The 25,091-nt window shown below is 35.7% G+C and overlaps 1 protein-coding gene across 1 annotated transcript in view; it reads right to left on the bottom strand.

Annotated features, from left to right (window-relative positions):
- The window catches only part of TTC27 (tetratricopeptide repeat domain 27), a 114,725-nt gene that overhangs the window by 64,295 nt on the left and 25,339 nt on the right, over positions 1-25,091 (bottom strand). Inside the window, 3 exon segments of the mRNA XM_066178598.1 lie at positions 16,210-16,276; positions 20,457-20,569; positions 24,826-24,962. Coding sequence (XP_066034695.1) covers positions 16,210-16,276; positions 20,457-20,569; positions 24,826-24,962 — 317 coding nt within the window.

The raw sequence follows: 25,091 nt of genomic DNA, 5'->3' as shown, positions 1-25,091 counted from the left end.
AGTGATTGACTCTCTCTGAAATTTATCAGACCGGGAATTTATCATATCTGAAGGTACATTAAATACAATATAACAGTTATTTCATAGCTTACTCAATCAATTCCAAAGTTAGAAGACAAGACTAAATAAGTTTTCTTCTCAGAAGACTTAAAAACTATCCTAATACATGAAAGCTAGCATAATTTCACTTCAACCGTATTTTCCACAGCTTTTTTACTCCATTCAATATTGTTTTGTAGCAAATGGGTAGGTCTTGATAACATCCACCCACTGATGTCCCCATATTCTGTCCTGCTTACCACTCTAAACAATTTCCCCTCCATGGCACTTGTTTTAAGCAGTAACTTTTATTCCTTTTTGATATCTACCTTGCAAAGGGACAATTCTTGCTTCCAGGCAATTATGTATGCTAGATCAGCTTGGAAACTGTGCTGGCTTGTCTACCAATTCTGTAGTACCTAGAATTTCAAGGAATTAAAAAAAAAAATTCAGGCAGGAAATCTTGGATGTTAGTTTTATTATCTCCTCAAAGATAACTGTTACTATCCTTATTAGAAGCAAGATGCTTCATTATCTTTCTTCAGCCATCTCTTCTACCTCCCCTTAAAAGAAAGCAAATTGTGGTTGGAAAAACCCAACACAGCCTCTTCTCAGCAACAAATCAACATTACTTCATATCCACCAGCAACCTTTTCCTTTGTTAATCAACAATTAGACTCAGCATAGTCAGCTGACTATACAGCTGAAAGGATGTAGAAAAGGATTGGGAAAAAGGATGACTTCCCAGAAAAAATATCCTCAGACTTTACAGCTTGATTTGTTCCATTTGTTTTCTTTAGCAAAGGAATCATGAGTGATATTCAGGTAAAATGAGACTGCCGAACCCCTGGTCTTCGCTCTTCTAAATAACATTACTCAGGAGAACACCCAACTTCTCTTTCCATTCGCCATCACCATCTCATCTGAAATCTGAATAATCTCGAGTTCATTTTGCCTCTTCAGTGAATTTTATTTTTTAAGAACACAGAGCAAAAAGAATCATACAAAAGGTCTAGATCTGCTGCTTTTACTAACAGATCTAAATATGTTGTTCTGTTATTTTTCCCTCCTTCTGCTTCCATGTACATTTCCTCACATGCAGAATACCAGTCAAAACAACTCACTCTCCTTCTCCCCAACCACACTTCTCAGAAGTGTAAAGGGAAATGGTTAAGCACTGTTAGAACAAGGTTCGTAACCAAACAAATGAAAGGCCACAGCTGCCCCTTCCTCCTGCTAGCCTTTATATCTTCTGAATTTCCTCAGCTTTTAAGTTGGATGTTCCTATGTTCTCTCAGAAAATCTGTCTCATGCCATAACCCTGCAACTCAGAAACAACTAAATATTTTTTGTATTAAAAAAATTAAATAAAAGTGGGTCCTTTGACACGAACATGGGAGTCCCAGAAACAGATCTCTAGGCAGAAATAGAAGAAACACAAGCACATGATGATTGTCTTTCCAGCTAGCTCTGAATGTAGCTCTGTAGATAAAACTGAAATGACAGCCCACTGTCCCCCACATGATACAATTCACAGGGAAAAAGGTCAGGGAAAACGAGCACTAGAGAAATCTTCCCTTTCAGAGGAAGTCTCATATGTTCCACAAAAAGAGCTGTGTGAAAGGAGTACAAAGATCTATGCTTACTGGAGGATTTTCAGTGGAAACAAAAGACTCAGAGAAAGCTTTGCATGGATTCAAATGTAACAGAAACACAAAGAAGTAAGCTCATTTTAGCCTGCATGGAATAAAAATATAATAAAAAGTATGGAGACTTATAGCGAGTTATAAACATGTTTCTTTGCTTCTGTATAATGCAGTCTGTGAGTTAACCTGCATGCATGCAAGTACAAAACTTGCAGAGAAAGCTATGGAAGAAACAAATACCACAATTCAAAGTAATTTTGGACACAATGAAATAATCTACTCAGATCAGGTTTGGCTAGGAAAATGTTTCAATGCTTTTCCCCCTTTAAGATTTTTCTACTTTCCAATAACAGTACAAAGATATTATCAATCAAATTAATTGTTCAGTTCTACTTATACAACCAAACTGCAGATGGATCCTGAATGTCCAGAATTATATGTTTTCTTTCACATTAACAGGCATTGATGGGCTGATATTTAGCAGGTTTTTAAGAGCTTGACACTCTCTTCTGATACTAAGTAGTAAACATATTGTGTCCTCATGTAAGACTTAAAAGAAGAATATTTTTATGCCGTTGCACAATCTGTTTTTTCTGTTGTGTTTTGGTTTGCTTTTTTCTTTTCATTTCAAGAGACTGTTTAAGTTCAGAAGTAAGCCTTCCTTGGAGGTTCTCAAATTTTTTTAGGAGAAGAAAGAAACTAAAGAAGAAAAGGAAATGTCATGAAAAAAAAGACGATTTTGTTTTATTTAAAGGAATCAGCTTTCAATGACTAGTGAAGGGTAAACCACATAAGATATGGCTCCTATTTTCACTCAGAATGGAGTCCAGCCATATGACTGACACTTGTTCTGTTGTGCCAAACACATCACTTATTCTGTGTTATGCTGCAAACAACTTCAGCCAGATTTGACTGTAGTAGCATTGTTTTTTTCAGGTCTGTGGTTTGGACTTACTCCTGAAACAGCGTAAGTACAGACTTCCACACCACATCACAGTACTGCATTTATTTCCTAAGGCCCAAGCTCAACAGCAATAAATCACCCTTTTGGATACAAAAGACTAGACTTTAACTCTTTGGTACCAATGATAAGGATTTCCCTAGTTATTAAACAACAGTGGATTTCTCATTTTAACTGCTCAGCCTCTGGAATTTCACCATCTATGCCAAGATTCTCAACATATCATGTGATCTTGAGGTTATATCCTGAAAACCAGAACAGGACTTTTTTTTTTTTTTTTTTTTTTCTCTGCACAGGTACTAAAATTGTGAATCTTGTCTGACAATAGCTAGACATCACATTTTAAAAATAGATAATTTCAGGACTGCATGCATGGTACACACTATCTGCAGACTTGCAATCTATTTAGTCTCAAGACAAACAAAGCAAATGACTGAAAAAAAAAAGGCTGAAATTTAAAAAAACGGTGTCAATGGAGGATATTTTTCTGACTTGTTATAATTGGCCATGTGGGAGAAGAAACATATCCTACTCTCCTTGTGAACTACCACAGTAGGCTCCTAAATCCTCTGGCCTCCATGCTCCACACCCCCCTCCACCCTTGCCTCTCCTCTGACAAAGGACATTTTTGGAACAGATGGTGCTGCAGGTTAACTCATCTTCTGCTGATAGAAATTTATTCTTCGGGGAGACAGTTATGACTTTTAATCTTTCCATTTGTTACTGCTGCCTGTGGCTACAGACAAAACCCAAGATCTTTCAATACTTTCTTTGGGTTGGTCAATTTTTTATTTATATTTGTTTTAAGTAGTACTTCTTAGCAAAACCCAGGTAAAACTACACATTAAAGTTCCCATTTCCTTTTTTCTGCTTTGCTTGTTTTCAGGGCAAACTCACTGCTTTCAAAACTCCAGATCACTGGAAAAATTCTTTAGGCCTGACAGATCCTGCATCCTTATGCAACTGACCCAGGGTGGTGGGATTAATCTGTTCTGCCTGCCTGCTCACATTTATAAGTTCACCACTATGTTGTTTTTCCATAGACTGCCAGTGATACTTCCTGTTTATTTGGCCTATCAACAGCCTCTGGAAGAATGCTGCTTTATATACTGTTGTTATCTGATGCTGCATAGATTTGCACCCTAACAGCAACTTTTATCTTTAATTCTACAATGATAACTTCAGTAGAAATATCCATTTACAATAATTATCCTTAAAATACCTAAACTGAGAATCTTTTGCAGGAAGAGAACATAGAGTAGGAAAAATACTTGTTCTCAGACAGATTTGGAGCGCAATCATAAAAATTACACAAAACAATGAAACATTGAAAGTTCCCTTCACAGCCTCACTAGAAAGCATTAAATTATCTTCTTGAAAAGAACTAATTTAAATGTTTTTCTAATTTCATAAGTTTAACATTAGTCAATGGCACAAGAAGAATACCAATTGCATACAGCTTTTACATTGTAAAATGCACATGTCCCATTTGTGAACCCATCCTATAATGATGTTAACTAGTAAAAATCAGCTACCACATTTTCTTCTGTAACAAGCATAGTCAAAAAAAAAAAAATCAGGAATAATTACCTGCCTAGACCAGTGATTAACAGTAAGGCTGCCACTGACTTTATTCATCTATGTCAGAACAAATTACAGAGGTTCTATAAAACACCTTCCCAACCTTCAGCCTGTAAGAACAGCTGTCTGTAGAACAGTGAGACACAGCAAAAGAAAAACCACACAGTGCCAGACAGAGCTCTACAGGGAGTGTGTCTACCTGTTTTTTCCCCATTTTGAATGCCAGCATCCACCACAGGAATTCTGCCTACAATGGTCTCTCTGGTTCAGCAGTCTACATACTGCAATACTTGGTGTTCACAAGTAATGTGACATGTTAATGCAAGAGGCATGCCTCACTTACTGCTTGGTGGGCTAAGGGGCTAGGAGATGGCTGGACATGACAATTTCAGTGAGACTTCTAGGATGGCCTCAACAGTTTCCCCAGAAAGATCACATTAGCAAGTCTCAATGTCCATTAAAAGATATTTGATTTCTGATTTCATTCAATTCCTTCCTGACTTCACCAGCAGAAATACTTTGTTTCTTTAAAGAGGTACTGCTTTCACATGCAAGAGAATCAAGCTGCTGGAGGCCACTGGCACCCTGGCTTTTAACCTTACGTGCAAAAGTTTAGTTCCCAGGAGCAAAACACAACTGCCACCTTCCTTTCAGAGCCTCAAGACACAATAGTACTGAAAGAAGACTAACTCCTTAAGCAGCAACCAAAAGTGAGGAAGGAATGGAGTAAAAACAGTCAGCAATACATTAGCAAGAAAGGAATTAGGGAAGATGAGAACAAGAGTGAAAGTTAAACAACAGGCAAGCGCTGACAAAGAAGGGCTGAGAGGAATATGGCACAGATGAGTAAACAAAAAAGGAAGCTGACACAATCACAAGTGACTAATACTTGTAGCAGGAAGAGTGAGAGACTGCTGGAAAGCACAAAAGAAAATCCTCAGTTGGTGGGCGAAAGTGACTAACATTCCTAAACCTGACAGAGTTGTGTAGAGAGAAGCTATAATCTGAATATATTTATTAGAGATAAATGGCATTGTCTGGGATGTGCTTTGACTTGAAAGAAGCTACAGGCATGAGCTGTAATGGATCAAGATTCAAACACAACAGTCTAGTGTCTGATCAATTGTATTATGCACAGAAATCACACCAGTTATTAAAATCAGTATGAAAATTGGATGAAGAATTATAGAATGTTTTGAGTTGGCAGTGACCCTTAAAGGCCACCTAGTCCAATCTCCCTGCAATGATCAGGGGCATCTTCAACTAGAACAGGGTGGCCAGAGCCTCATGCAATTTGACCTTGAATGGTTCCAGGGATGGGGTATCTACCACATCTCTGGGCAACTTGTTCTAGTGCTTCAACACCATCTTCATTAAAAATTTCCACCTCATGTCTGTCTAGTTTGAAGAAGCTACAAAGACTTTGACAGATTTTGACAAACAAAAGAAGCAATCTTTTTAGTTATGTTCTCCTATGGTTTGCAACTTTCCAGCTTTATTACAGCTACAACACACAGAAATAAACATATGCCTATTATACAGAAGGAAAAGACACAAAATATATAGACGCATAAAGACACACACTGCAGTTCGTGCACAATAAGCTGTAGGATGAGAACTGTGTACTCACCCCAGCCACTTAATGTCCTGCTTGCTTTTTGACTTACTACTAAGAGCTTCAGACCCTGCAAGCTGTTCCAAATAAAAACATATTTCTAAACATATTTCATTCCTTTATTCCAAAACTGTACAGCTTTGACAGACATGCATTAAACTAAAAAGCAAAGAAAACATAATTTCTAGCAAACAATAAAAAACCAAATTAGGTACAATACCCAAGGCATGTGCTTTCCCTCTCCTGGTGTTGTAATTATGAATTCAAACATCTAATCTTACAGCACAGAAAAATCTTTCACGGTCTATTCATAGAAATCTGTAAAAAATATTTTCTCTCTCATTGTTTGTCTAGACTAGACAGAATTCATTGGAGAATGTGTTGGCCAATGTATTCTGACAAATGTACTTAAGAAAAATCTAGCTGACACAAGACATGAAGTCTTTTGAGAAGAAAGAAAAGCCCAAGCTCCAATTTAATTAATGCAAGACATGCTTAGGGTAATATAGACAAGACAGTAAAATCTCAAATATGTCAAAATGTATCAACTAATACCTAGTGTCATGATTTTTCCTTTGGTTCAGAAAAGGCCCCAAATCTCAGCTTCTCATATAGAAAAACATTAAATAGTGTAAATATTTTAAAACATTTTTGCAAATTGAAACATGCAGAACGTGATGCTTTTAAACATTTTATTGGCCTTTATTTGAATAGTCTTCATAACTAACAACTCTACTTGCTATGATTAATGCAGCCAATCTAAACATGTCAGAAGTATTTATGTTATACCATATTATCATATATACTATATTCCAGGCATATAAACTATACCAGAAAAAAGTCCGAAATTTCTCACAGTAATCATGAGACTCATTTGTGGTACATATTGCTTGAACATTCCACTAAATGAGCTGGCATTGGTTCTGTTTCCTGATGCAATGGGCTAACCTTCATCAACAGAAAACGAACCTTTCTTATTCATGTATTTGCATAACTGGAAATTACTTTTCATAAGCGTCACAAACACTTCATGTGAATTACCTTATGAAGTTTTCCTGCATATTTGATGTTACAAATAAGTACTAAAAATAATACTTTGCTTTATTAGTCTGTAAATTATACCAGTAAAAATCTATTTCTGGAGGAAAAAAAAATCCAGCTGAGCAATGGGGTCCTGCTGGTAAGAATAAAAGCTTCCCCTCTTTAGTCATATAATATGCGATCAGTACTTGAATTCAAGCATTCTATAAATACATGTATAATAAATGTGCATACACACTGCATACAGATGTATTTAAATCTTTCACAAATTATTTTAATCTTAACATTTTACTTTCTGGCCAACAGCAATTTAAATTTTCATTTTTCTATTTAAATGTGTTGCTTCTGATAAAAGAAATTAAAGGAAATATTGTGGAAATACCAAAATCAGAGCTGCCTAATCTTTGTCCTTCTGTAACATAGAGGGCACCATGTTTTTCTACAACATACCAAAGCCAACAAACTCCACATGCAAGGGCAGAAGAATGCACAAAACCATAACAAGAACAGGGTTTACTCAAACGAGGACAGCTAAGCAAGTAAATGAGCATTTCCATGAATCTAAGCTATAAGTGTTTCTTTGGAAAGTTTTTCAAAACTAGTTACTCCAGATCTTTCTCCATTACATCTCCTTTCAAAAGCCCACTGTTTATAGACTCAGAACGTGATTAAACTTTTTTTTTCCCAAAAAATCTTGAACTGTCTGTCAATAAATGTACAAGAGAAAATACCAATTAGAAATCCTTTCCACTAGCTTGGCTACCTAAAACTTCAAAAGGAAAAAAGACCAAAGGAAAAAAAAAATTTAAAAGGACAAATCATTCACGCCATTTCAGTTTTCCATCCCTAATTTGGGGGGAATAGAAAAAAAAAAAGTCATGCAGAAATGAGGCAAGATAGATTTATTGCTTGTTGAGTTAATAATATATTTTTCCCAAAGCAGCTAGAATAGAATAGCTGTAGCTGACTGCATCCAAAAGAACCAAGAACAACACGACAGTGACATTTTACTGATGATAAATGAATCAATGAGTATCAGATTTGCACATTTCAGGCACCTTGGGAGGGAAGAAAAAATACATTTCATGACTGCAGTCAAAGACTATGACATTGTAATCAAAACTATCTTAAAGTGTATTAAGTCACAAAAAAACTGTTATTCGTTCTGTAGTTCATCTTTAACATAGACCATAAAGATTGTTTGGTCAACTGGTATGAAAAATGTTCTACTTACAGCTGAAATACAGACATTATATCATCAGAGAAAATTCAACTCAAGTTGTTTAGACACTCGCAAATAAGAATTCAACCACCTTTATTTTTTCAGATGCTATGTACCAAGCAAGATTAGAGTAATATTTGAAGTATTGGGTTAAGAAGAAAAACAAATGAAGGGATGATATTTAGGTAGTTAGAGAAGATGAGGGCAAGACATTACGACAACTATATAAATTTTAAGAATAATTCTTCCTCATATATAGTAAATCAACAAAAAATTTACTTTGAAAAAAGGGAGGATTGGATTTACACCTTGTTTTAGTTCATCTGCACCCTCTCCAGCCAGTCACTAAATGCAATGAATTATACGTAGAATATAAATCACTAAAGGAAGTGATTGCTAGTACTGATAACATGTGATCATCCTAACATCACCAAAAAGGGGTTACTAAGCATCAGACAGAGTTGTGAGAATGTCTTATTTCCTTCAGATGATACCTCAGACAGCATTTTGTTGCATAGGGGGTTTAATTTCACCTTCTTGTTGCAATGAAATATTTCTGGCTGAAGTAAATTATAATACTGATAACTAGTGAAGGACATGAGGGGGGGAAGGGAAGCCTGGGACATGTCAACTGGCTGTCAAAGAGGCTGCTAGAAAAAAAAGTGAGCTGCTGATAGATAAAGGAGAAGGGAGAGAAGAAAGGCTACTCTGGGAAAAAATGTTATCAATTGTCATCAAATTTGTCTGCTAACTGCTCAAACCCTCAGACAGGCAAAAAATCTATTAATATTTAAAGATGATTTTCATGTTCTTTTACTAGGGCAGTTTCAGTTAGCCCACTAAAATATATTGCTTGAGTAATTCTGTATGGATTATACAAAAGAGCACACCACGATAGAAAGAAAAGGCTATCCCAAATTTCTTGCTCAGAAAGGCACACAATAAATCAGGAATCATCTCTTGCAAGATATAATTCAAGCAGAGCTGTGGATCCCATGGACTGAGAGAAGAATGCAGACCACAGAGGAGAACAAAGTTGAAAGGGATAAAAGTGTCAATTATGCTGAAATCTGATACTTTGTAAAATAAACCAACTTCAGACAGACTGTTACTTAATCCCAGTTTTGGAATGGTATGCAAGCTTCACCCCTGCCCTGCAACACATGTACTACAGCACCCAGTTACTTTACCCTAAAACATCTAAATGCAGCAAACATAACTGACAACAGCAGGCCAGTCTGCTACCCACAAAACACTGCAAACCCAAGTACCAGACTCTTTGTGAATAAGCCTCCAAGTGATCCAGTCGAGTCTTTGCACATGCAGCAGAAAGAGGCAGCTTCTCTTTTGCTACACTCAATCCGATTTCTCAGTACTGTGTGATGGGCCAGAAGGCATACATGCACTAAATTAGCAAGTGTTTAGATCCTGACATTCCTGCAAAATGATTCAGACTTTTGAATAAAGTCTTTAGAAGAAAAAAAAAATAAATGAAAGAAGAGAAAAAGAATAGACTAGCTTTGAATTCATTTGCTTAAAAAAAGTCTCACTAGTAACTAGCAGGGCTTTGCTGAGAGAAAGCCTTTGCAGTGTTATAATCTTGTAACCAACAGAGGCTATTCAAAATGGGCAACACAGCTTAGAAAAGAAGTGAAAGAAACTTTTTATAAAGCCACAAAAGTTACAGCAGTAGAGACACATGGCACTCTTAATGAGCTTTTCAATACTCTTGCTGCTTATAAAACATAAAAAACTGCAGCCATTTTCTCAGCAGAGAAAAATGCACTGCTTTTATTTAAGCTATATAAACAACTTCTCTTTAGAAACCAAATTGGCATGTTAGTTTTATAGAGTTTTGATAGGAAGGCTTAACATTAAAAATATCGTATGCCGTGATTTGACTGCTCCCTAGTTTTACATTAATATCGCAAATGCCATAGAAAAGATGAGAAAAACAAAGCATTTCCATTTCCACCTTCCACTCCCTCCTCCCAAAGCCCCCTTCTACAGTGAAAAGCAGAAAAAGTATTCATATATGCATATTCATACACACACACTCAATAAAATGCGCACTGTAATTCTTCACTGTGATTTTCAAAGGTACCATACAACATCAGCTTACATTACACTCAATAAATGCCCACCTATGGAAAATAAATGTATCCAACCATTCTAAAATTCCTTAGTAAAAACAGTCCCTTATGGAATCAGTAGCTCAACACAGGGGAAAAACATTCCCATCTGGTCCATCTTTGGAATATATAGTATTCCTTGGATTTTGCAGATTCCTTCCACATTCTCCAAAATCCTCCATCAGATCTTGGTATCCCTCTCAACATTACTGGAACAATTTCAGCACGATACACTGTTTTTGTTTGAAGGTGGTAAATACCTTCAGTTTTTTGTAGTCCGAGAAAAATACAAGTTATCACCCTCTTTTTTTCCCCCTCTTTAGAAGGATATCCTCACCTGTTCAAAATGTCCACAGAGACAAGAATTGCCAGAGCTTCCTTCTCCCTCTTTAACCACTTAATAAAAAATCCAACTGCTCAACTCTCCATAAATCCTGAGAAGTCTCAGAATTTTAAGAAACCAAAGCAACTAATTTTTCACAGCCTCTTTTCTCTTCCTTCTTATCTTCCATGGATTCCAAAGGATACAAATATGGGGCTAAGCTGTGCAATGCACAAAGCAAGGCTTCTCCTTCAGTTTGTGGTTACTTTCTCTTCTCAGTCCCCTACAGGTCAATACTGTTGCTGACACTCAATGTCCCCTGATCATAACACACTAATAAGGGGAAAAAAAAAGTAATATTCTCCCACACTGGGCTAAGTGCTCATCACATTTACCACAAAAACCATTTCTCTTGGACTGTTCAAGTGCTTCAACAGATGGAATGGGTCATTTTAAGGACCAGCTGCAGCTCCTTAATCTTGGATATTTGTTGCAGTGTTGTATTACACTATGAAACATTGAATTGTTTCCCCAGTATGTAAACCATAAGCTATAGTATAAGCTTTCTATGAAGCTTCAGGAACTTGTATTGCAGAGTTTAATCTTACTAGCCTTTTTCAAAAAAAGAAAACATTTTTTCTTTTGCAAGAGAAAAATGCAACACCATCCAGTACTTAATATTTTCCCTATATCTCTGCAAGAACTGCAGAATACTAAAATTATAATAAAGGAATATTTATCAGTTCTTAAATAGATGTTTCATGTGTTCCTGGAACTTTATTACATTTCAGAAATAGTTTCCAGTCCCCTGTTCTAAAACTTGTGTTCACATCACAAACATCTTTATAAAGCTTTAAATGTAATTTTGAATTTATTTTTAAATATCATGTACACTTCCATAGCACTGTTGCTCATTTCATCTCCTCTTGGCATACTGTCTGGCCTATTTGAAATATTGCAAACAACAAATATTTAATGGAAATTATGTTAAGGCTTACTTTTGCTCATTTCCTAAAAGGACTTTTTATTCTAAAAAATGTATTTTGGCCACTGATTTATAGCTCAGTGATGTACTCGTGTAATTCTAGGGGAAAACTGCTGAACAATATAAAATGCAGCAGAAATTCACAACCGTATTTTTACATTAAAAATAATCCACTGAAATTAAAGAAGGTAAGGAAGCGCATTTAGGCATTGGAAAACTAATTTGGGGACCTGGGAGTAAACTAAGATACAAAATCTCCATGTAAAAGCAGCACTGATTTACTTCTTTGGTTTCTTGCATCGTCTACTTCCTAGACCCTACACAGAAAGCTCCAGCAAAAAATTTCATTAAAAGGAAGAAACCAGTAATTCTACCAGAGAAGTAACTCACTTCTGAGTCTCACTACTGCTTTACTGCCCCACCATCCCTCTCCTAAAATGGCTTTTGAATGCAATATCCAGTTAGGTAATCAGAAAGTTCACCAAATACCAGCTGCATAACTGTGTCTCCGAAGTGGCTTGTGTGGTATTTGATTTCTAAAAAATATCTTAGCTTTCTCAGAAGACCAAGTGCTTATCACACTAGAATTTAAAAAAAAAAAAATTATAATTGTTTTCCTAAACTATTAAGTGTGAAAAAAAAATTTAATCCCCCTCAAAAATAAATGTTTTATTTTGTGTTTAGTCTTATGCTAAAATGTGGAATGCAAGCTGCATTACTTCGCATGTAAAGATACTGTATCAACAACTGAACTGTAAGAAGAAAAAAAAAATCTAGTGCATGTCATTTCACTTCTGGATTAACATCTTAAAAGTTGAAATATTATACTGATGAGTTAAGAGACTTGACTAGAACATCTCAAAATTTAAGTCCAAATTCTTCTTACAAGAGCTGTTACCCCAATCAACGAGACTACATACACCCTCACGAGTTGCTTCAAAAATGAGCAACACTGAAAGCAATCCTTAGTTACAAAAGATAATGCTTCTAGGACAACAGCAACTAGTGTTTCAGGACAATAGCAACTAATGCTTTTAGGACAATTAGAACTATTTCCAAGTGACTCCAGTAAAAGAAAAGCAGTAATCCTTTTGTAGTGGACTACAGTTGCCAAGCAGTGAATAGTGTTATTTTTAGCATTATGTTGTTTAATAGATACAGATACAGATATAGATATTGATAAAAAATATCTCTTACAGATCCAGTAATTTTCAACTTTTACAGATATAAAAGGAGTTTAGAATGTCAGTTTTGCAAACTGCACCTGGCACAAGGCAGAAAAGCATCATCTACTTGAGATCAATTTGATCATCCTTTCCCTCTCCCACTACCTAGATCTTAATTCTCTCTGCTTGAGAGAGGCTGGATGTCACATGTACTTATTTTGCAGTGTCCAAAGCAAGAGGATATCTTGATGATACACTGATCAATTAAAAATGCCTTGAAATTTTTCAAGTTTCCTAAGATAACTTGAAATGCCTTGCTTTTTTGAGGAAACATGAATTTCAGTAGATATCAGATGAATGCATGACAACCATCTAACCAGCCTGCAGATTTAGGAATCCACATGTAGGCTGAGAAGATGCCTGCTCACACACACACACAGAGAGCAGTTTGATGCTAAAGAAATCACTAGAGCAGCATTGATAAAGCGCTCATTTGCCTGTTTTGGCAGTACCAAAGCTTAGTAAATACCTTAAATACAAGTGATAACAGCTATGGTGCCATTTAATTTGTTCAGCTAGCAGACACTGTAGGAACCAAGGCTGCGTTAACACACCAAGGCTGTGTTGACATGGACACAGAACATCCCTACTGCCAGGGAACACAGTGATGGATTTGCCTCAGTGACTCAGATCTGAGACACAGAAGAGCTCAGAGATTTCACCATGAAATTCTGCAGTGACTATTCACAATTTTAGGCTCAGATGCAAGTCCCGCAAAACATATATTTATTGAAAAGAACTCTTATAAGCGAATATCTGATTCTTGCTTTTGGCTCCCAGGAAAGATCTGGGATGGTGTCACAACAATTCATACTTGTTCTTCTTTGTGTCTTGAGACCATAGATCAAGAGGAAATAATTCTAATTTTAAGATTCAATTGTGACCCTACATCAAATTAATGGAAACATAAAGCAGAAGTTTAAAAGAACACTATTCTGATACCAAGAATTATTACTCTTTGGTAAATTATTATTTATTCTAATATTTAGATTACCAGCTACTTCTTTTATGTCATTGCTCTCCACTGAATTTTGCATTACTAGTGAGATCTACATTCCTATTCATCTACTGCCAGAGATCCTTCTTTATTGCTACTCTGAGCACAAAGTAATAGGGAAGATCTTACATAGATCTCTCAGCAGTTTCTCTGGAGATCTAACCTGATAGTGCCCGCTGATCTTACAAACGTGAAGCAAGCCATAGCTGAATTAGGAGCTCCATGAAAATATAAATAAGTAAATAAATGAAAACATAAGCTCCCCACAGCCATTGCAATAAAATAACTAAAGAGTAAGTTAATCAGCCGTCCTGTGGTTTTTGAGGGATCAGCCACTAGATGGCAGAAAAATGCAGTTTGATTTTCCTGTCACGAATTCACCCAACACATCCCTTACATCTGATCTAATGGGTCATCTGTCAAGCAATGTCAGATCAAGGATGACAGGAAGGCTGATTATCTTTCTTCCTTAGTGCACAATCTACCTTGACTTTTTCTAGTCTGCTGTAAAACTTTAAAAATATTTAAATGTTGGAAAACTCAAGTGTTAAAACAGTTAACCTCCACACCTACTTTCATTATTCTGAAAGTAGACCACTACAGGAGTAGGGTAAATTTTGTTAAAGACATTCTATTATCACAATATCACTCCACTTAATATAAAAAATGACAGAATAAATGGAGACGTTATCTCAAGATTCAGGTAGACAATGGCTGCTTTTCCACCCAATAATGATGTGAACAATAGTGTTAGTGAGGAGACGGGAGCAAGGGGTATACAAAAATAATCCGCAGAAATAAAATATGAGAAGCAAGATTACAAGTTTTCATAGAAACCCCTATTTCTATAGTTTTATATACTGTTCTAACATTATTTTAACAACAAAAATGGCAGGGTTTGTCTTAATGAAATTACACGCATGTCTTTAAACCTCATGCATTTGTATTAACATTACTTCTGGGGGAAAAATTGTATTGCAATAGCTTCACCATTTTTGAAAAAAGCTTACAGTTGTCACTCACCAATTTGGTGTCACTCCTACAGGCTTCTTTTATGTGTACACTTCCTTACTTTATATGTGTTTATTATTTCTGTCATCTTTTGTTCCCCTTTAATGGTCATAAATATTCTTATTGGGTACGTCAATTACTACAACAGGAGAGTGGACAGTCTCCTTTTTTTCTACATTTCAACTTTTTCCGGCTCTCCATTTCTAACTTTTGGGAAAAAAAAAAAAAAACGAAACGCCAAACCCAGAACAAAACTGTAGATCAAAACAAAACACTTCAGAATTTATAGGATGAGGAATTATATCACTACAATCATTGTAGCAACAAAGAGAAAACTGACAAACCCCAAACTATTTAACAGCAATTCACTTAGTTCCCTCATGCATCCCCTCTTACATACACTGTATTACCAAGGGACCTAAACAGACAGCACTTTCAAAGCAACCTATTTTACATTTATTTAGACAGATTAGGATCATCTTTTTAACAGATAGAACCTCCTTTTACAAAACGCCCTCAGCCAAACATTACCACAGTTAACCTTAGATTACTGTCCTTGGTCCTTTCACATAACTACAACCATCAGTAGTAAGATTCTAGCTCAAGTGAAACCCAAGGGGTTTTTGCCAAGTCCCAATAATTTACTTTTTCACATGACACTACTACAGCAATACAGTCTCTTACTACAAGGCTTGGGAAGGAGAGCAAGTCCTCTTTCCTGCACCCAAACTTAAGTCTAACACTATAGAAAGTAAGCAAAAAAGGCAACATCATGACAAGCCTTTCCTCCTACCTCCTCCCATCTAAACTAATGTTGAAAACCCCCAAAAAGCAGAAGAAGTCAGGAAAGAAGGAAATTGTGTTTTGTATTAAGTAAAAAAAAAATTTAAAAATTACATAAAAGACACTGAGAATTTTCGAAGCTTCATTGGAAGTTACAGATTTGTTCTGCAGCAAGTCAGCTAGTGAATTGGGAAGAAACATGTCTAAGCAGAACATCTGATACAGACTGAATAAATCTGATAGAACAAAGTTGAAATTTCTTTAGCAGTCTTCTGGAACACTGTGTTTAAAGAAAAGCTCCTTCAACAGTAGCGTCACAAGAAGAGTTTGCTGTAAAATTATGTAATTGCATATTACGTTATAATTCATACAGTGAATAAAACTTAAACACATAAAAATGTCTTGTATGTGTTTCGAGGTGAAATCAAGTTTTTAGATGTCAAGCTTTTCCTGCATGAAGATGGCTGAAAATAAGGTTAAACTTCAGCATACTTTAATTTCTTGAAATAAGAAAAAACTAATGAAACATCTGACTAATAAGAATTTGGTTTACAAACAGTTTCCTGATTAGTGTGACTGACAGATTATTGCTTAGTACTTAAACATTAAGTGAAAACATGTTTATTAAGTGTCAGGTAAGTTACTTACTGAAGTGAAAGCCAGAAGTTCCTCTTCAGTCAATTTGTGTATTGGATTATTCTTTTGGAAGTCTATACTGTAAAGAGAAAAAACAAAAAAAACCCAATGCTGATTCACCTTTAGAATAACATTATTCAGAACACATTTTTCAAACTTGCAGAAATCTAAAGGACATTCTAGAAAAGACAAATGGGAGTACGATATGTGCAGAAAATGACCTAGACCTAGAAGACTGTCACAGAAATAAAGAACCATCTAGGGGACCAAGATATTTTATATGTACCTTTCCAACACCACCCTCAAGTGACATGTCTTACTTAGTTTAAGCTTATGGGAATAACAATTTCAGTAACCCTAAAAATTTTAAAATCTATTGCTTGTTTTTACAGAGATCTGTTCTGAGTTAAAATCCTATAACTAATTGAATGCAGATTCTGCAAGGCAGAAAGCTACTAATGCTCAAGAAGTTCTGAAGGGTAATCTCAGACAAACAGCCTCCTTCTAGTCACTCTAAAAACATGACCACATGAGCCCATCTCTCACTAACCAGCACTACCACTGCCTTGAAGTACTGGCAGGGGGAAAATAAGAAGAAAACATAGAGGTGAGAATGAAAACTATTTTATTCAGAGTTGGATATGCTTACAGAGATGATAAAGAAATTTGGCTTACAACTCTGTGTGGGTGAATGTTTTCCTTAGACAACAGCTCCCCAACGTTTACAAACATACTTAAGAGATATCACCAAATTGCACAACAGGACAATAAAAGCTCTAATTCAAGCTCCCTGTTAAAACTGAAGACACCAAGTCAAAATATATCCTAAACTGTACCACAGATGATGAATCATCACCAAACCCATATAATGGCTATATACATAAGCCCAAATTCATCACACAGCAGGCTTCATATTCTAGGCTAAAATTGCAAAGATACTTATTGTGATAATAGGTTAGAGACTAAGTTACATCCTCTACGTAATTTGGAGATTGCTTTGCCTGGTTATTCAGGCATGATTTCTTATACTTAAATGCACACAGACTACTCAACAATTTCTAGAAGGCTTGAGAGCTCCTCCAGCTCTTCTTCCTGCACCACAAACCTCTCACTTCGGACAAACTGTTATCTAGTCTGTTCCCACTGACCTCCCATGATGGAGATTCCACACACACTTCATACCATTTATGCTGATGTTTCATAACACCATCAGCTTCAGCAAGGACATAAAGGAAAGTTTTTAAACTATTACTGCAATACATTTTCCCTGATCTCCCCACATTAAAAAAAAACACCAAACCTATGCTGTTGGTACACTGTTTGAAAGTTTTAGATAGCATTTCTAGGTAAGAAATTCTAGATATATATCTATATTTATATCTAGATACCTATCTCACTGTTTTTTCCCTGACTTGTGAAAATTTTCATGCAAATAGGAAAGTTATAGACAATTTCACTGCTTCAGTTAAGCATTTTTTCCCTATGTAATATCAGCTGCTAGCAGACAGACTTCTTGTTGGCTGGATGTAGTCAACCCAAATCAACTGACTTCATGTAAACAACAGCAAGTTTCTCTATACATCGGGGAGGGAGACAACCAAGAAAAAGAGGAAAAAAAGGCAAGAAAAGTTCAAGTATTACACCAACTCAACAGCAGTTAGGCAACCAGAATGTTAAATGACATGACTATAGCTTTAGAAAAGCACAGGTAAACCAAGGGACAGTTAAATTTTGACAAAAGTGGAGCTTATTTTTTATCATCATAAAAATATATTAATTCAAGCAAAAAGGATTAATCCTCTTCTTATTCTAGATTAATTTTTGTCACAGCTTTTTGAAGCTCATAAATGCAGCTCTTCCAGATCAAAGCAGCACTAAAATAGATCTCTGAATTTCATTTCTGCCACATCCATTCACAAAGTTTTAAGACAAATAAGTACAGAGATGGAAGTCTTGAAAGACAGGAGAACAACTAAGTTGTTTTAATTATTTTCCATACTGAATCAAATCAAATTTAAAGCTATAACTTGAACCTGAATCCAGAATAGAACTGTACCTTAGTTTTAAGCATTCCTAATGACTGTGTTAGTTCTTGTCACACTACATCATGAAAATTGAATTTCTATGACCTGTATTTGTTCTGGTTTCAAGGTCAGATAAACCAGTTCATCCCAGAGAATTTCAGGAGCTGAAATCTGAGTGGAACTTAGGATTTACTGTGTAAGATTTATGACGAGGAATCTTTTCATAACAATACGAAGAGGAGTCACTAATCATCACATCATTCAGTTTTGTAAGGCATTTCCTCTCCACTCTTGAGTCTAGTCTTAAGGACTTTATTGAAATAATAGAGGGAAAGAAAACAATGAGAAACAGTCCTTCTTTAGACAGATAGAACCTTGGAGTAAGATGTCCTGCGCAACAGAAAAAAGTACTCTCTAGTAAAACAGCAAAAACTAATTGTCAACAGCTTACAACCAATTCTTAAATCTGATTAATCAGGTCTACCTTGACAGCCTAATAGATAAAGAATCCAGCTTAACTAGTAAGTTACAAACTTTGAGACTTAATGAGCCATATTTGAAACAGCAGAATTAACAGCAAAGTATCACTTTTTGGATTATGACTATATACTTGTTTCAAAAACTGATTTTGAAAGATGAAAAATATTAAAGAACATTGCTAAAGCTATTAAAATAAAACAGCTTACAGGAATTCTAAAGTTAACTTATACATTATGAAATGAAGCATTTACCCCCCAGAACTGCAGTCCTCATGCATGAAAGAAAAGCACAGAACCTGCTATAGAAGAATGCTTGAAAAGAATATTTTGCTTAAAAGCCAATGCCACATGCTATAACATGTCTATGCTTCCTCACAAACTGACATCCGAATAGCTGGTACGGACACCAAGGGTACAGCCAGCAATCCAAGCCTAGACTCTACTCTGTTACAAGAACAATTCCCAAAGTCATCATCCTACCACAACACCCTTTCTGCAACATGGCTGGATCTCAAATTTTGTCTCCATCTCTGACTGAGACAGCTTCAGTTGCTTTGCGTTATACCACCCACTGAATGGTGTTTACCATTCCCATAGGGAAGCAACACCAAATTTTGTTTGGTTGGTTGTCCTTAGTTTCCTTTTGCCAAACTCATATATACACGCAACTGGCAGCCAATATGGCTCCCAGCCACTGCTCAGAACATGACAGTGGTGTCAGAGCCAAACACTGTGACCAAAAACCTACTGTGCAGCCAGCTAACGTAAAACTCAATTTGTACCGATAAAAAAAAAAAAAAAAAAAAAAAAAAAGAAAAAAAGAGAGCAGTAGGCAAATTAAAAATTCCTTCAGAAGGGAGGGAACAGGAAGGATTACACAATTTGAACATAAGACAATACTGTGTTAAAAAAAGAAGTCCTCATGAAAATGATAAGGGAAATGCTTTGCCTTGATTTGAGTGAGAGTGTGGAAGACTAAAAGTGACTAAGCTAAGAATTTATGTCAACCCACTGTTCACCACATGGTCCTCAAAGTGGATCAAACAGATTCCATCTTTTTGCAACTCATAGACTGGAGAAGCACTTTGAGAGTCAGTGATGGTGAACACTGCACCAACATCATTGACTGACTATATTATAATCCTAATGCCATAACTTCTGATCCTTAGATCTCAAGCTTGCCTTTTGTTCTCCTACACTATTTACAAAACCCATGTGCCATATAATTTCTAAAAGTTAAGGGGGAAAAAAAAACAAGGTGGAAAATCATAAGGATTTTATACTGTAGCTTTTAACTAGCAATGGACCCTGAATTTATACAAGTATTTCCATTTCAGTGAATAGCAGGACAGTGTTTTGCTTGATGGCTGAGCCTCAGAGGAAGCTGGCAATTGCAAAATCTGAAATATTATTTCAGAATTTACCAAAGTGCTATCACTGTATGGTAGCTAATGCCAGATGATATTTGAAATGTAATTAACATGAAGTACAAAGAATATAAAGCTTTTTAAAGATAAAACTACCATAAAGCTATTAATGAAATATTGCTGAAATTCTGAACTGGACACTAATGCTTACTCTGAGATAACTGAAAATGCTATCCATCTATAATGCAAATCTTTCAGCCTTTTAGCCAGACTATATAATAAGGAAGGAAAAAGGTCCCATCAACTCACCATTTCATTATTTCATTGTCACAATGATTCATGCAGTGGCTTGTTTGAGTTTTTTTAAAAGTAACCAGAAAGTAACGTACCATATTCCAAGGATTACAGCAAGCTCCTCTGCACACAAATCAGGTACCTGGTACTGATCAGCATCTGCTAATTTTATCTCATTAAGCACGGTGTCATCATTTAAGTCATAATTCTGTTGGAAGAGAAAAAGAATATTTTAAAATAGATAGAATGATGCCTTCAAAATATGAAAAAAATAGACTTGTTTGAAAAAGGATACTATTACCATTAAAGAACAACACAATGGAAAGTAATTTACCATTACGATAAATAACTATCTAATGAAGCCAGTACAAGGAGTTACCATCCAAAACATTTTTGCTACAAATATGCTGTTTCTTATGCACGAGGAACAGCATTCAGAGCAACTCTACGGTTAGCCAGTATCAATTTTCTACTCAAATAAGACTGAAGGCAGCTTCCCTTTTCAAACTGTTGCTCGTAGAATTATCAACAATTTCATCCTCTATTATAGACCTACAGACAACTGAAGCAGATTGATGTTATGGTCATGGATGTGGGTTTTCAGGCTAGCCACCTTGGACCTCAGGGAATATAAGGATTTCTGGTTAAGGAAAACCCAACTACATAAACCGTGACTTCTGGCAATAAAGGTAAATTTTAAAAAAACACAGACTGAAAAGACCTCACTGAGCCAGCATGTTTTGAAAACATTTCCTCCTGGACAACTACCTGTGATTTTCCATAAAATTTCCTCTGGAACACACTTTTTATTTGAAGAGTCCTTATTTAAAGTTTTACAAAAAAGCATGCTACCTGCAGTTCACTGTCTATCATTTAACTTGAAAATAATATAATCTATGTCTGAAAAGTGTAAACTACCATGTTCATAGAATTTGTGTTTGTTAGAAAACAAAAGATTTCCTTGGCTGCAAGGAAAGAGGAAGTAGCCGTAATATTACTTCTTCCTACTCCTCTTGAAAAACAAACCCAAACCAAAACAATTGGTCCTGAAACCAATTATCATACTACTGGTTTTTAGTTACCAGTAGTAGTTTTTACAAACTATTAAAAACAGATAATGGATTTATATTAACAGTTTTTCAAATTTCCTATCAATCTCCCTTCAGTGTCCCGTAGTAGCTGTTTCTCATTCATATCTTCTGTTGGCAAGGTCAAAATGAAGGTCCACAGAAGAACAAAGAGCAAACAGGAATGCTTTGAAGTGGGTTATCTGCATCCATCACCAGTTTTTTATTACTATATAAATGAAAGGAAACTGTGATTTGACAGAGAATGTGAAGAAAATAAGCTTTTTTTTTTTATTTTAAGTGGATAGGGAAGATATTCACAGCTTTAAAGTCAAACTCATTACCATCATTTTCTTCTCTTATTACATTAGACTATATAAGGATTATCTAGCACTTCCAGTGGAAAATTATTTTAGAACTAGTATAATGATACCTCATCAGGTGTAACATAAATTACAATTTAACTTATATGGCGAATAGTTAAAAAATTCCCCCTTCAGGTCTACATAATTTTTTAAATCTAACTTGTATAAATAGTACTAATTACTCCAGCTTCACTATGAATATTGAACAACTGAACTCAACTGCAACTGTATGCCAGAGCTTTAAAGCGTGACTTCCATTCCTAGATATAAAAAAGAACTTTCTCATTCCCCCAAAACATAAAATGAGCTTTAAATTGTTTAAAACTGATTAAACTATTTTAACATACCACTTCATATTAAGAGTCCTCATGCATCACCTCAAGCCTGAGGCTTTCCTTTCACAGAAACTGACCTGGGAGCAAAGATTTGAATTTACAATCTTAAATATTTATTTTAAGATGCAAATAGTTTTGGTCTAGTGCCTCCTGAGATAATTGCTCAGCACCAGAGGGAAGGATGAAACCCTTGACTAGAAATCAGCACAGGTACCAATTCAAGCATTGGACACATCATTATTATGATTGTATTTTAATGGAATTAAATTACTCCCTGCTTAACTGTAAAATAACTTGTTCAATCTTCCTACTGAACAAGACTAAGGGGAGAACTTTAAGATCATGGAGGTAAGCACTCCAAAATAGGAGATGAAAATTAGGTGGGACCAGCCTCAACTTATCCAAACTGTCAGAATATGTAATTTTCTTAGGAAATTTTCCATTCATCCAGGATAAATCCTATCTTGAGACAAATAGAGCACTTTCCTTTCCCTGCAAATGGCAGATGTAAAATAAGAACTCTGGAGAGAACTGGAAGAAAATTCACCTATTATAATTTCACTTTTCATATGCATATGTTAATGCTGTGGAGAATCTCAGCACCTCTCAAGACTTAACTTCTATGTATTTGCCATGAATCGTCTTTGAGAAGTATACAAGACACAACAAGTATCCTCCCTGAGCCTAGACAGGGATGCAATGATGCTGTTGGTAGTTTTTGGCAGAAGGAAATAGCATTAACTCTAATTTTAGCTAAAATACTTTCAAGTATTACAAAAATACACTCAAGGCAAACAAATTTGAAATCAGACATGGCAAAAGAATCACTAGGATTCACTGCTAAAGTTAATGACATTGTACTAACAAACTACATTAAGAAGTTGTATTTTGATACTACATTATCAATAAAAATGTTTTTGGAAAGGGGAACAAAATGAAACCTTTAGCTAGCAATTCAATACACACATGAATTGAAGAATCTACTTAGTCAAAGTGTAATACCTGGTGTAATACCTGCGGCAGAACACGCACAGAAGTTAATAAAATGTCTGAACTTGAAATACCACAGGTTTTCCTCAAAGCAGCACATGGTTTTACTACAAGATTTTCTAGAATTTGACACACACAAGATGAAGAAATAAAAAGTCCTGATTTTTTAATTCCTAATTTTTTTTTGAGAAGTAGACTGTGGGAACAGAAAACCTCACTTTCTCTAAAGAGGAACCTGAGTAACTTATAACAGAGTTATATGACACAGTCATTCAGATTTGCACAAAACTCAATTCCCTCCCTGCAGCCAGAACCTTTTGTTTGTAGCATCTCATTTCCACTTTTCCAAAAGTGTAGATAAGTTTACTTTCTCTAGCATTATTTTCAAGCTACACTCAGTAAAATTTTAGCAGGAAAGTATGAATGACATCAGCATGGCTGCCTTATTTTTAAAGGTTCCAATTACCCACATTTTCTTTCTCAAATTCTCTGCTGAACTTACTTCAGAAGCTCTGTGTCTGTTCATTGAAATGACATATGAGTACAATACTTGATTAGCGAGGACAAAATATTTCATTCTGAGTTATACCTACAGCCTAAGCCAGTGTAGCTGTTTTTATTGAAATGATGAAATAATTTTTTCCCAAACTACAGACTTTTTCAGAAATAGACTACAAAGGCAAATGCTTCAGAAAGTTGGGAATAACTGTAAAAAACCACTCATACAATATCCCAGCTAGGAACTCTGAGAACAATGCATCCTACCATTTAGTTCTAGGTAAGTTGTAACTGAAGTCTGTAAGTGTGACATTCGCCAGGCAGCCACCCGAGCTCTCACTATCCTATAAGGGGCTGCCAGATGTAGTTCTACCACAGGCCTAAGTTGTGACATGTGTAGTCAACCTTGTTTCATCAAATCAAATGCAACACCCAGGACATGCTAATGGGCAAACAAGAAAAATCTAGATTAGTCTCCTAAGATATTTATGCATTCAATTAAGAAATAGAGAAGTATTGACAATTTTTTTGCATAAAATCCCTGCTCGACCTGAAGTCTCTCAAGGCACAACATTTTTTAATAAAGACTTTCCTACTTGAAGTATATGAAATGAGGACCATAATGGCTCAATCCATCTCTGGCTTCTTTAGCAAGTTCAAATAACTTTAAATCTCCTTATGAGGGAAAAATGCCATCCTAAATCAATACAGTGGTTCTCAAGCAATTCATAATTGAAGTCATCATGCACAGCCTTAAGATCAGTAGGACCAACTCACATAATTCATGCCACAGGAATAAGCAGAGCAATTTCCTATCTTTGCACTGTAACTGAATACGTCTGTCAGTCCATAGGAATCTGTGAAATACTGTGATGCCTTGCAGGCTATTTTGAAAATCTGCCTCTCACCTGTTTTCCTAGCTCCATCATTCTTAGTCACTAAAAATTAATGCATGAACTGTAGAAGATCATACTTGCAAACATGCTCTTAGTTGAGTAGACACATCTGTCCTGCAGACATTCATATGTTCTTTTACCCCATGTCCTCTAATATCAGGCAAATTACTGCCCCACAGCTCTTCCGCAAACTTTCAAAAACCCCAGCTAAGTTTCTCTAGGCACAAACCACTTTTTCCCTAGCAGACACCCAACAAAAGCCTCAGAACATTTTCATCTTAAGAAATTAAAACAATTCTTCTCAGATACATACTATTGTTAAGCTTTCTAGAGGAGTTGGAGCTGGACTTAGCTCACTGTGAGGAAGGAGGAATCCATCTGTTCTTTGGACATCCAATATAAGCTGTGCAACGTATTTTTCCTGAAATCGTGTTCTCTTCCCCAAAGCACCTACAGAAAATATGTTTATATTAATGAATACTAAGAACCAGTTATCTAATTGTATAGAAGAGAGTTGCCACCAAAAAAACCCCAGAGAAAACAGAGAAATACACTGACAATTAACCTATGAAATTTTGC

The sequence above is a fragment of the Chamaea fasciata genome, unplaced genomic scaffold, assembly GCF_029207755.1.
Source record: "Chamaea fasciata isolate MVZ Bird 193981 ecotype frontalis unplaced genomic scaffold, bChaFas1.0.hap1 SCAF_3, whole genome shotgun sequence".
In the NCBI taxonomy this organism is placed as follows: Eukaryota; Metazoa; Chordata; class Aves; order Passeriformes; family Sylviidae; genus Chamaea; species Chamaea fasciata.
This window is presented reverse-complemented; position numbering and strand designations above follow the sequence as displayed.